At 53.7% G+C, this 12,243-nt stretch overlaps 1 protein-coding gene across 1 annotated transcript in view; it reads right to left on the bottom strand.

The window, feature by feature from the left end:
- Positions 1-12,243, bottom strand: part of IFNAR2 (interferon alpha and beta receptor subunit 2) — a 28,986-nt gene that overhangs the window by 4,172 nt on the left and 12,571 nt on the right. Inside the window, exons 6-7 of the mRNA XM_037065279.1 lie at positions 10,748-10,911; positions 5,570-5,738 (exon numbers count right to left, since the gene is read on the bottom strand). Of these exons, the coding sequence (XP_036921174.1) occupies positions 5,570-5,738; positions 10,748-10,911 (333 nt within the window). The remainder of the gene's footprint in view (positions 1-5,569; positions 5,739-10,747; positions 10,912-12,243) is intronic.

Raw genomic sequence — 12,243 nt, 5'->3', positions numbered from 1 at the left:
GCCCGCTGCCACGAAAGTCAGTGCTCGGGAGGCAGGGGCTGATGGGAAGGAAAGGGGTTTATTAGCAGGTGCTGGCCACCGGGAAGATGGGGACTCAGGTCTCAGAGCCCATCTCCCCCTCTCAGTGCAGGCAGAGGTTTTATGAGGAGGGAGAGGGAACAGAACCAAGAGATCAGCAGAGGGGGTTGCAAAGTTCTCTCCGTGCGGAACAGCACTGTCCGGTCCAATAAGGCAGGTGACGGTCCCCTGTGCGTCACCCTGGTTTAGTTGCCTGGCTTCACGTCATCCTTAATGCACGGCTGAAGGTCAGCAACTCTCCTGGGATGTCTAAAGGTCAGGGTCTGTCACTTTGGACATTAGTTCCCAGGATCCTCCCCAAACATGCTGTGTATCTACCGGTTATATCCCAGTCAGCACCAGACTCACAGAAGCAGAGTCAGGAGAACAGCAGGGCGGCGACAATTCTCCGCTGTCTAAACTGGCCCCCCGCCAAAGCCCACTTGCCACATGCTCACAGGCCCTGCAGGTGGAAAGGAGTGGGCCATGGGGGTCCGCCTGCCTGAAACCAACCCCTGGGCCATCCCCAGGCGGACCTTGGTCACGCCAGGACCCTGGAGCCAGGCTCTGCCCCTACTCACAGTAGGGCAGAGAGTCTTTGCCCTACTGTGAGTTCCCCCTTAGAATCTCGTCCAGCTTCCTTTTGGAAAATTTCAACATTCTACATGACAATAACTTGACTTCCTAAATCCAACTGGACTGAGAGGAAATCAGCAGTTACGTAATGATGGTGAACAGGGACAAATTCTGAGCTGTCCTAAAGAAAGTGACAACAGGCCAGGAAGTGGCAGAAACAGAAAACTGAAGTGATCTGCTGACGGCCGTGGGCGACACAGAGACTCACGGTCTGGAACTTCCTCTGAGACTCGGAATCAACTCCCAGGTGGTTGTCTCAGAAAACCCACCAGCCAACCACCAGTTCGGGCTCGCTCCAGCACGGTGCTGCCCCCTGCCCGGCAGGAAGGGGCGGGCTCTCCCTCGGGACTGTGCACGGCCCCCCCTCCCCCCTCCTCGCTGTGTGGCCGGTGCAAGTGCTTTCCAAACACCTCCCACCCTTCCCAGACTCACTGTGGAAGAGCCTGCCAGTCCCAGGGCGGTGGACACGCGCCTTCCCCATCTACCCTGGCTGCTGGTGGCTTGGACTGGGTGTCCCGGGTAGGGAACAGATCTGCACGGCAGTGGGGAATGTAGCCCAGCCCGATTTGGAAAACCAGCGGGGAGCGAGTCGGCACACAAGACCCACGCTCACAGATTGGCTTTCCTGTGGGGAACCAGGCCTGTGTTGTACCTAGGCTGCTATAAGGCTTGCTTTTTGCTAAAACTCCCTCACCCTGAATTGAGGCAGGAAATGTTTACTGCATATCTTTAAAGTAACTTCCTAAAATCTGAGCTAAACCTCCCAAGGATGGAGTGTAACCAGTTCAATCACTTTTCCATTTGCATCTGCAACATCCTTTTTCTTTGAAGTAATTAGCAACATTGTTTCCTTTGTTATCTGTAAAAGGTAACCACCTAAAGCAAACCTGTGCACAGTAAATGAGGACCATCCTCCATGGCATGTACCCAGAACAATAAGAGCCTGTCCGGCAGGGGTCGGGGCCCTCTCTCTCACTCAGAGAGTGGCCATGCTGTCCCCTTTTCTCCACGGGACGTCTGCAGTCCGTGTATTTGTTTGTTGTGGCCATGACACACAGACCCCCAGGCTGGAGTCTGTGTCATCCCAGGCTAATATACGGCTCCATAAAGCCTTGCTTTCAGAAATGCTTTGGGCCTCAAGGGTTTTGTTTAGTAGGGACTAATTTAGTTCTGGAGTTTCCAGAGAGACCTCTACTGTCATTGATGTAACCACCGCCTCAGGCAAAACGGAGAGAGAAAAGGCAAGTGGGCTTTCCTAAGAGCCGCTGGAGCAGGCGTGAGAAAAGGCGGCGAGGACAGCGGCGAGTGCACAGCCACCTGGGTTCCGGGGGCCCTGAACAGGGCCCCCTGCCACCAGCCGTAACCTCCTGGTTCTCTTCCTCTGAGTCTGTGAAACAGGACAAATCTCTGCCTCTAGGGCGGAGTCCCCTTTACTCAGCCACTGCCCCCAAACACCACTTACTGACTGACTGCAGCCTTGCTCTGTCCCAGGCGTGGAAGTGGAGCCCGTCAGTCTGGGGCCTCCTGGCCACACTAGGGAGGCAGAGTCTGCCTGAGAAGACGCCGCCAACCCCCCAGCCCGCAGAAGGGCAGGGGTCCTTGTCCCCAGTACCCGCTCTTCTGACGCCTCGGTCCTGTCCTCTTTCTTCCTGTGGAACCATCCCATTTAGGACAAGTCACAGGAGCACCTTGTAGTTGCTGGGTAGGACGCTGCCCGGTTCATGAACTGCTTCGGAAAGCTCAGTGATCTTCGCATTTGCCTGGCTGAATTTTGTTCTTTAGCATCGTTGACTTGAGGTTTCATTAGTGTGACACTGTGGTTTTGATAAGAAACACACACATGTGGGCTGTGACCCAGTATCTGGCTGGGAGCTCTGTGGAGGACCCTACGAGCCAGAGCCAAGGTGTCTTCCGTTGTTCACAATCAGCCCTTCCCAAGACCACCACCACGACTGAGCTGATGAAAATGACCGACTTTTGCAAAGATCTAAGGTGGGGAGAGGCTGGTTGCCAGGGGAACCAACCCTGTGATGGGGGTTGGAACTCCCAGCCCCACCTTCAGGGACACGCTGGAGGTCGGACTGATCACCAGCGAATGGCCAAGGTTTGCTTCAGTCCTGCCTTCGTGATGGGGCCTCCACACTACTCCTCCGTGACGGGGTCCAGGGAGCCTGGGGTGAACACAGCAAAGGCAGGGAGGGTGGACCCCACACAGGGCTGGAAGCTCCAAGCCCCTCTCCACACCGCACCCCAGGGGTCTCTACCACCGGCCACTCCTGAGTTGTATCCTTTTACAAAAACCAGGAATCTAGTTAGTAAACTGTGAGCCTTTCCAGCAAACCATCAAACCTGAGGAGGGCTCTGGGACCCTTCGATGTGTAGACAGTCAGTCTGACGGCCCAGTGACACCAGGGACTGGCGTTTGATGTGGTGGGGGGAGGAGGGAGCGAAGGGCAGTCTCGGGGGACTGAGCCTTTCACCTGTGGGATCTGTCACTGTGTCCAGGTATTGGGCTGGCCAGAAAGTCCACTTGTTTTTCCCATAAAACGAGACACGTTTTTCATTTTCACTGATAAGTTTACTGATTTGGATATTTTGAGTATGTTGGCCACTTCCTGCTACTGGCTTCCTGAGGGAGAGGCCAGGCTGCTGCTAAACACCTTCCAATGCACGAGACGGCCCCACAGCAAAGAATTATTCGGCCAAACTGTCAAGAAGACCAGGAAACTTTGCAAAGTACTTTTGACACATCTGATCAGTCCCAGCATCTTCTCTGTACACTGCACAAATCTTTTTTTTTTTCATTTTGGTTTCATTTTTACCTTTCTCGAAATAATAAAGCATAACATGTCCCAAATTGTTACGTGTTTTCCTCCGTCTCCCGTATTAAAATGGCTGCACAAATTGTGATTAAGTTTTTTTAAATGCATGCCAACACGACAGCTGTCACCATACAATGTAACCAAGTTGTTTCGAATGGACTTACAGACAGGCAACTACGCACTACCAGAGCCATCATACGAAGAAAAGCAAACGAACTTTTTGGCCGGCTCATGGGTAGTGTCAGGACTGACTCAAATGGGGGGGCGGGGCTGTGCTCAGAGGAACCCTTGGGGTGGGCGGGGCGGGGCCGAGCCCTCGGAGAACGGAGGTGAGCGGGGAGGACACTGTCTTCTCTCCGTCTGATTGGCTGTGTAATTCTGTTTGCAAGCTCATGATGTAACAACGACAGTAACACAGGTGGCCCTCGTTCCTGGTTCTTGGCACAGGGCCTCCAACCCCTCGGAACGTCCTGAGTGACACGGGATGCGAGTGGCTGTGGGGCCGTGTCTGTGCCATGCTGACGAGGCGGCTGAAGGGACGGGGCTAGTCCGCAGAGAAACCAAGGTGTGATGAGGGGGTTGGGACTTTCAGCCCCACGCCCCGACCTCTGGGGAGAGGGAAGGGGCTGCAGATGAGTCAATCCCCAACGGCCAGTGATGTAACCAATCACACCCACACAATGAAACCAAATAAAAATGCAGGACAGCAAGGCTCAGAGCTTTCCGGGTCACTGGACCCAAGTGCTGCGAGGGGGTGCACGCTGACTCTGAGGGGACAGATTCCTGTGCTTGGGACCCTTCCAGACCTCGAGCCTCTTCCCCTGGCTGGTCCCCTCTGCCCATTCTGTACAACGGTAATCTCAGTCCAGTGCTTTCCCAGGCTCTGTGAGGCACTGAAGGGAATTATGAAATCTGAAGGGATGCTGGGAACCTGAGAGTTTGTGGCTGGGTTGGACAGAAGTTCAGGGACCCTGGGGACCGAGGACTTGAGACTGGCCTCTGTTGTCAGGGGAGTCTCATGGGACTGAGGCCTTCTCCCGTGAGGTCTGCAAGGAAGCCCGGAACCCACCCGGGCAGCGTCGGAGGACTGGCGTTAGGACGCACCTGTGGGCATTTGCTCCGGTTTACGCTTTTGGATGAGCTACTGGCCTGAGGAACCTGCACAGTTTTGGGTTGGTCCACATTTAGGTGACATTATGGAAGTAACAAGCCAAAGGCTGAAGATGCTTTTCCCTTTAACACTGGTCTGGGCATCCCTCAACCCCAGGGAACCGGAGAGTGAGGCCACGCCAGGTGTCCTTGAGTGTAGCCCACCGGGAAGCTGCAACCCCCCTCGGCCTCCTGACCCTCCTCCCGTCCTGCACGTTCTCTCCAGCCAATCACGGCTGTAGAGGGACTGTCTCTGGGGCTAGGAAATCCCAAAAGGCTTCTTTGGGGGAGAGATCCACAGCTTTTCACTTTTGGCCACAGAGTTGGAGACCTAGTGACCTTCAGAGACAACAAGCAACAGCGACTGCTCCTGGGCCTGTTCTCACTGCCAAGTTCTCCGTGCAGAGGACGGCGTGGGGGGCCATGCTGTGTAGAGGTCCAATGCCTTTGAAACATGAGGGCTATCGGCATCATCCGAGACGACCTTGGCCACACAGGTGAGTCCCCTTTCGTCTGAGCTATGGCCAGCCTTCCCACGAGCCAGGCCAGACCACTCAACGGCACCCAGCCCGCCCTGTGACACGGGCCACCAGCGCTACGCCTGCCCCTGTGCCCCCGCCTCCTGCTGCACATGGCTTGAAGAACGCCCCAGCTAAGGGCACACAGAGCTGAATCTGCCCCCAGTGCCCTGGAATAAAGGCGATTGTGCTGCAGGAGGACTCTGACCTTAGGAGGTGGATACCAAGTATCCCTATGGTGTGGCAATACAACAGTGGCTCGACACGCGGTGGGGACTGGTCAGCTGGAAGCCCCTCCACCCAGTGCTGCCCGACAGTCCGATTCTTTTCTGTGAATAGGGTTTCCCTCAGAGTAAAAGCAAAGCCGATGCTCGAAAACTGTCCTACCTGATCGCTGGGCAGGCTGCAGGTGGGTGCACTTCAGGGGGGACCTGATTATATTGTGCACGGTCCTCGGGCTGAAGTAAACAGACACACAGTAGGTTGTGTTTGGAATTAACCTGTCCAGGACATAAGTGAAATTCCCTTTGGTGTCTTCATTTAGTTCCAGGTTATGCTGTAAAAAATTAAGCAAAATAATCAGTAAGACGTGGACTAGAATTTTATTTAGAGGCAGGCCCCAAGACTATCTTTGGGGACTTGTCTTCAAATCTTGGAAAGGGACAGAAAGATCAGAAGTTTGGCAAGAAGTATTTACAAGTTACTTGGGGCAGGCATGTTACCATAAAACTACATGCACGTATATACATCTTTAACTGTGAAACCTCATTTTACAAAGGAGGAGAAAAAATCCCAAAGGGGAATAAAGGTCTCTGCGAGGTCACTTTTGCAAGCTTATCCTATCTTGCAATAAGATGATCTTATTTTATCAAAGGTACGTATCTACTTTACATTTCAGAATGTGCTTTCATTAATATGAGCTCGTTGGTCTACCAAAATAGTCTGTAAAGGAGACATTATTCCCACTCTGAGCAAACCGGCTCAGAGTGGTCAAGTAACCTCCCCAAGTCCACACAGCTCGTCATCAGCAGAACTGAGGCTGATGTCTGGTTCCCGCCTTCTCCCTTGAGACCCCTGCCTCGAGACCCCTGCCTCTTTCTTCCTAGTACCTCTGCTCCATTTTGGGAACAGAGAGATGTTAGGAAGGTTCTTTTGTATAATGACTTAGAGTTCTCAGAGTGCATTCTTCCTTAATTTATAAAAATTAGGATTTCTAGCAGTTCTCATACAGCCTTCTGCAATACCGTTTTTCTGCAAGTCTCTATTGGAAAGGAGGAAGAATTATTTAAAGAGAAACCAACACACTAAAAGCTCATGCATGATAATAAGCGACAAGGAAGAAAAAGGGGACAGAGGCCGACTGGAGCCACGGTGGAGGGGCTGGTGCCTCGCAGAGAGTCCGTGCTGGAGGGTCGCAGCGGGTCACGACCTGTGGGCTCCACTCCTGGCGCACCACTGTCTGCAGCGCCTGCCCCGCCCATTCACCTCAGCCACTCCGTCTTGTCCTGGCCCCCCCCCCCCCAGGACTTGGACACCCAGCACCTGGTCCCAGCCAAGGCCAAGCCGTTCTCATGCTCGTGATGTCCCACCCACTCTCCTCTGGGATGTTGCTCCAGCCACCCCCACTGGAACATTCCATGGCATACAGATGTGCTTTCACTTCTCCCCATCTTAAAATGCCCCCCATCCCCGATCCCACTTTCCACTCCAGCTGCCACCACCCCCTTCTTCCTTTCCAGGACTCCTGAGACATGGTCGCTTTCCTCGGCTGCCTCCGCCTTCTCTTCTCCTTCCCACTCTTGTGCCCAGCATTGGGCCAAAGCCCCCACTTCTCGGTCACCCTTACTCCCAGGTTCCTAAAGCTAATACTCAATGCCAAGTCCTCTTCCAACTTGTCCCATTTATAGCATTTCACTCTCTAGATCATTCTGTCCTTCCGGAACTTTCCTCTCTCGGCTACAAGGACACCACTCTCGTTCTTAGTCTCTTTTGTCCTTTCCTCCACATCTGCCCCTGGCCCCTCCCGCCTCGCCCTCCGCAGGACCACTCCCAGGTGACCTCCCCTGGGCTGGACACTCGATACATTCCAGGGAGCCCGCAGCCCTGGGACGTCTGTCTAGCCGGCAGCTCCACTCTGAACTCCAGACACAGTCTTTCCACGCCTGCTCAGCACCCCCTCCCGGACGCTGTCCGGGCAGCTCACAGGGAAGGCGTCCCAAACCAAGCGACTGATCGCCGGCCACCCACCCACCTGCTCTGCCCGTGACCTTTCCCATTTTCAACAGTTCTTTTCTTTGACTTTTTAAAATCGACAGACCAAAAAAAAAAAAAAAACAACAACAACAAAAAGAAACTAATGGTCTCTCNCGTGACCTTTCCCATTTTCAACAGTTCTTTTCTTTGACTTTTTAAAATCGACAGACCAAAAAAAAAAAAAAAAACAACAACAACAAAAAGAAACTAATGGTCTCTCTGATGCACTGGGCCATTTCATTTAAAAATCAGAGGAATTACAGCTCACCTTCACTGGGGCCTTGCTGTGCGCCAGGTACAGTGCTTTATCCAAACAGACCCACTTCATCCTTAAAGTCCCTGTAAGGGGAGTGTGACCCCACTTAAAAAGGGGCTCATAACAGTACCTAGAATGTGCTCTATAGGCATTTCTTAGGTAAATAAATAAAGCCAATTGATTTTCTCCATAAAATCCTTCATATATGGCTTTTCTTTTCCCTCCCCCCTTAACTTTTTACTTTTAATGATTATCATTTAACACCAAACCAGCTGAGGTCTCCGTTATTTCTGAGATCATCACCTCATCACTATACTAAAATTGCTTTTTCAAAGGTCACTAATGATTTCTTAAAAAAACACGGTCTTTTTTTTTCTTCATTCCCCCAATGCTCTGCATGAATTAACCGTCCCCGTGAATTCTCTCCTCTCGATTTCCGGGTAGTTTGGGTTGTGGGAACTCGCGTTCTAACACGTCATTCCCCACCTCTGTTTCTGCAGCTGTGCCAGTTACGGCAAACCCCTTCGGTTTCGCAGACGTGACCGCCCCCCGACGATTCCCTTCCGTCTCAGTGACACCTTCCTGGCGCCAGCTGGTCACGTGGTTTCCGCCTTCGTGCGGACGACTCACACCCGCACGGCCAGCCACGGCACATAGGCTCAGCCACAGATTGGCACTTCCAGCTCGACACTGGGCAGCTCTGCTGGCCCTTCAATTCAACATGGCCAAAAACTCCATTTGTTCTCTGCACTGTGCTTACGGCTCTGTTGCCAAAGGCGGCATCCGTGTTCTTCAGATACCGAAGGCCCAAAACCTGCGAACCGGCTGCCAATGCATTATGGAGTCTTTGCACCCTTTGCCACAACGCACTCCAGTGATCCTCGGTAACTCGGTTCCGGCACTTCATCACCTCTCATGAGCCAGATCCTACCTACGACTCCCTCCAAACACCTCCAGGGAGCCCTGGCTGGTGCCCTGCACACCAGCGGGGTCCACCCCCAGCAGGGCGCATGCCTGGGTTGTGGATTCGATTCCCGGTTAGGGTGTACATCACATGTAGGTGATCAAGGTTTCTGTTTCTCTCTCCCCCTTCCTCTCTCTAAAATCAATAAACATATTCTCAGGTGAGGATATTAAAAATAAAAACAAACCTCCAGTAAGAATATCTAGACATTAGCTAAAGAGTCCAAAACCAGTTTATAGAAACCCCTGTGCTATATAGGCTGGCAGCCAGAATGGCACGGCTCTCTGCTGTGCCTATTTGGCCTGGTCACTCCCTGCAGACCCCCGTAGACCGTCTGGCTCCTCCACGGCTGGGCCTGGACCTCGGCAGACTTGCCCCGCACCTGGACACCGGCCGCCCCGCCACTGCCTCGCATCCCATGCTTATTATTCCACAGCATCATGACCGACTCTCCTGCCCGAAAAGCACTTTTCCACATTACCTTCCTCTAGGTGTGAAATTCTGAAGTCACTTCCTTCCTTCCTTCCCAGCACCTGCCCCTGGAGGAGTTCACACGCACGTGACTCAAACACACTATATCATAGTACACTTACTTGTTTATATCCCAAACTTGACCCTAAATGTTGGAAAGATACACCTGCACTTTGCCGTAAGGTACACCCACTTTTTGTGTGTCTTATACATGAGATTATCATGCCTATAGTATGTGAACATTGTACCTACGTATAAGGCACATCCTCATTTTTCCCTCAAAAATTTGGGCAAAAAAGTGTGCACCTTACATGGCAGAATAACCCTCTGTGCCGGGCACAGTGCCAGCAATACAAAAGGCGCTCTAACCGTTAGCTGATCTGCAGGACACGCCAGCCAAAGACTAGCATCGCAGAGTCCCGCCAGCTGGCACTGAGGCTTCTGCTCTGGCACTTCCTGTGAGACGCCAGAGTCAGGCATCCAAACCGACTGGTGGGCCCTCAGCTGCGGTCCCAGGAGGTGGTCCCTGGAGCATCCACAAGCTCCCCACTCCAGCTGAGGGAAGGGGAGGGAGCAGGTGCAGTGCGGGGCTGGGCCAGGGGCTCCTCAGGTCCACTCCCCCAGCCCAGGCCAAGGGGCTGCATCTTTCTGAAGTGCCGCCCCTTCTGGGAAGATGCATCGCCTGTCCTCCTGCAGCCCACTGGCCAGCATCCGACTGCCCGGGGGTCCCTGGTGGTGCCTCGCCAGGCTGGGGCTTGGGTGTGTCCTCTTCCTCCTCCATCGCCCTGTGGTCTCTTCTTGGCACCGCAGCTGGGACGCCCCCGGAAAGCCTTCGGTCCTCCAGGGGCCTGCATCACACTCCACATCCGGCCCTGACCTCCCTGACCTCACCCCTTCTATTCTGGTCTCAGTCACTGCACCCCAGCTCCTGCTGTTTCTCAGCCCCCCAGCCATGCCGGCCTCAGGGACTCTGATGCCCTGCACCCTCTGCCTGAAGCGCCTGCCCCTGACAGCTGGGGGGACCCAGGCTCTGTCACCGACACAGGGCGACACAAGCGTCAGCTGCCATCTCGGCAGGCCCACCCACCAGCCAGCACTGCCTGCCTGTTCTCACTCACGCCAGTGTCCTGAGTGGACAACTCAAGAGAACACCTTGTGTGAGGTCCAGGTCTTTCCCCTACTAGGATCACCCGGGTCACAGACATTTAGTCAACCGCCTTGGGGACGTGGAGGGCAGAGAACTGCCAGGGAGGAGCCCCTTCCCTCCGAGGGCAGGAAGGCAGTGGGGAGAGAGACGGAGGTTTCCGAGCGCTGCTGTGCCGTCCACGTGGAAGAGCCCGCCTGGCACGCTGCCGTCTGCCTGCTTGCCCTGTGCACCCTGCACGCCCCTCTCTCTCCTCTGTGTCCCTCTGTGTCCCTTGCATGGTTGGCTCTTTGAAAGGCACCTGCGCAGCGGGGCTAAGTCAACGCAGTTCCATGATGAACGGGCCCCGGAGAACGGTTTCCTGGAATCAGACCACACTGACCCGCACCCTTCAGATCTAATTGTTATTACAAACGCCTTTTTAAAAAAGAGAGGGGAGTCAAATGTGCCCATGCAGAGTGGTCTTGGGCCACTTACCTTCTTCACAACCCCCTCTAACCGCTCCTCAATGACAAGTGGGAAGTGCCACCACCACAGTCCGGGCCCCTCGGGCCCCTCAGGCCGGGCCGGGGGGAACGCCAGGGTCACACGAATGTGGTCCGTAAAACCAGCGATCTCAAACTCCGGTGGCTCCAGGTGCACTGTCAGGGGAACAGGGTCAGAGACTCAGCCCACGTCCTCTGCCACTGCTGGGTTGTCCTGATGTGGCCCTGCTTCGGTCCCGCTGCCCCCCTGCCCACGGTCCTCCTGGAAGCATGGGTGTTGCTTATTTACTGGGGAGCGTGATTCTGTTTCTTATACATATATTATTTTCAATTGGTGAGAAACGGGGACCAACAAAAGTGACTGGCATGCCACAAGGAAGCGAGGGCAGATCTGGGGAGGAAGGCCGTGCTTTCCTCATTTTCAGGCTAAATTCTAAATACAAAACTAAAAATGACTTCTTTCCACATTATAATAACAATCTATAACTGAGGCAGGGGCAGCGTAGGAAGAACTCCGAGGCTGCGCTGCTGTTACTGGCCAGCGTCTGGCACCCTGGTTGCCAGGAAACGCCTTTTACCACTTAGGCTGATTAAACAGTAAACTGAGGCAGGAAGGAGACGTGTCACACAAGCTAACTCCGCAGTCCTGAGCCTGGTCTGATACTACTGCCAGGTGTTCCAACGTCACAAGAGACACTATGTTTGCAAGTAATAAGGGAAGTCCTTGGAATTCTATGTAACATTTCCACTGTCTGGGAAAGAAAGCCTGAAACTGTGCTTTCCTCCTCAGTCCTGAATGCGGGAGAGGGTCCCCGGTGCCCAAAGAAGGAGACCATAAGACAACTTTGGTGAATTGCCTGCCTCTGGTCACTACCTGTTTTCCGAGGGAGTCCCTGATGCTCACAGAAAGAGCCCATATATAACTTTGGAAAGTGCCCCAATTTTAATTAACTGCCTCCTGTCACATATTTGTTTTACAACAAGATGAACAAATGGGGTCTGGAGCAAGATAAGGATTTGGGCGAACAGACCTCCCCCCCCCGCCCCCCGACATACCTAAGTTTGGGCAATCACATTCCCCCAGGAAAGTTGGCACCGTGTGTACCCGTTAATCAATGTGTAACTTTTCCCCTCCTATCCTGCCAACTATATGAGTCCTCAGAACAAAGGACTTGCTCTCTCTTGGGGACTCTGGAGCTCTTGGCTCTCTGGCCACCAGCCTCGGGCCACCCTGGTCTTCAGCAGCTCTCACTTGGCTGCCCTGCTTTGCCTTGGAACTCTGCCGTCCCCCCTCACTCTACTCAGTCCCGTTCTCTTCCCTGGAAATGGGCCACTAATAAACTGATTGCAGGCTAACAGCCTTGCTGCTCTGTAATTCTTCACGTGCATCCGGAAGAAGAACCAGGTCTCTCCTGCCGTTGGAGAGATCTCAGGGAACAGAGAGAAACTGTCCCTGGATGTGGTTAATCGCCCTGTCTCTGCTGTGTA

This window comes from Sturnira hondurensis, unplaced genomic scaffold (assembly GCF_014824575.4).
Source record: "Sturnira hondurensis isolate 20B ecotype Veracruz unplaced genomic scaffold, ASM1482457v3 Scaffold0015596, whole genome shotgun sequence".
NCBI classification, from domain to species: Eukaryota; Metazoa; Chordata; class Mammalia; order Chiroptera; family Phyllostomidae; genus Sturnira; species Sturnira hondurensis.
Note: the sequence above shows the minus strand (reverse complement) of the source record. Positions and strands in the feature narration are given on the sequence as shown.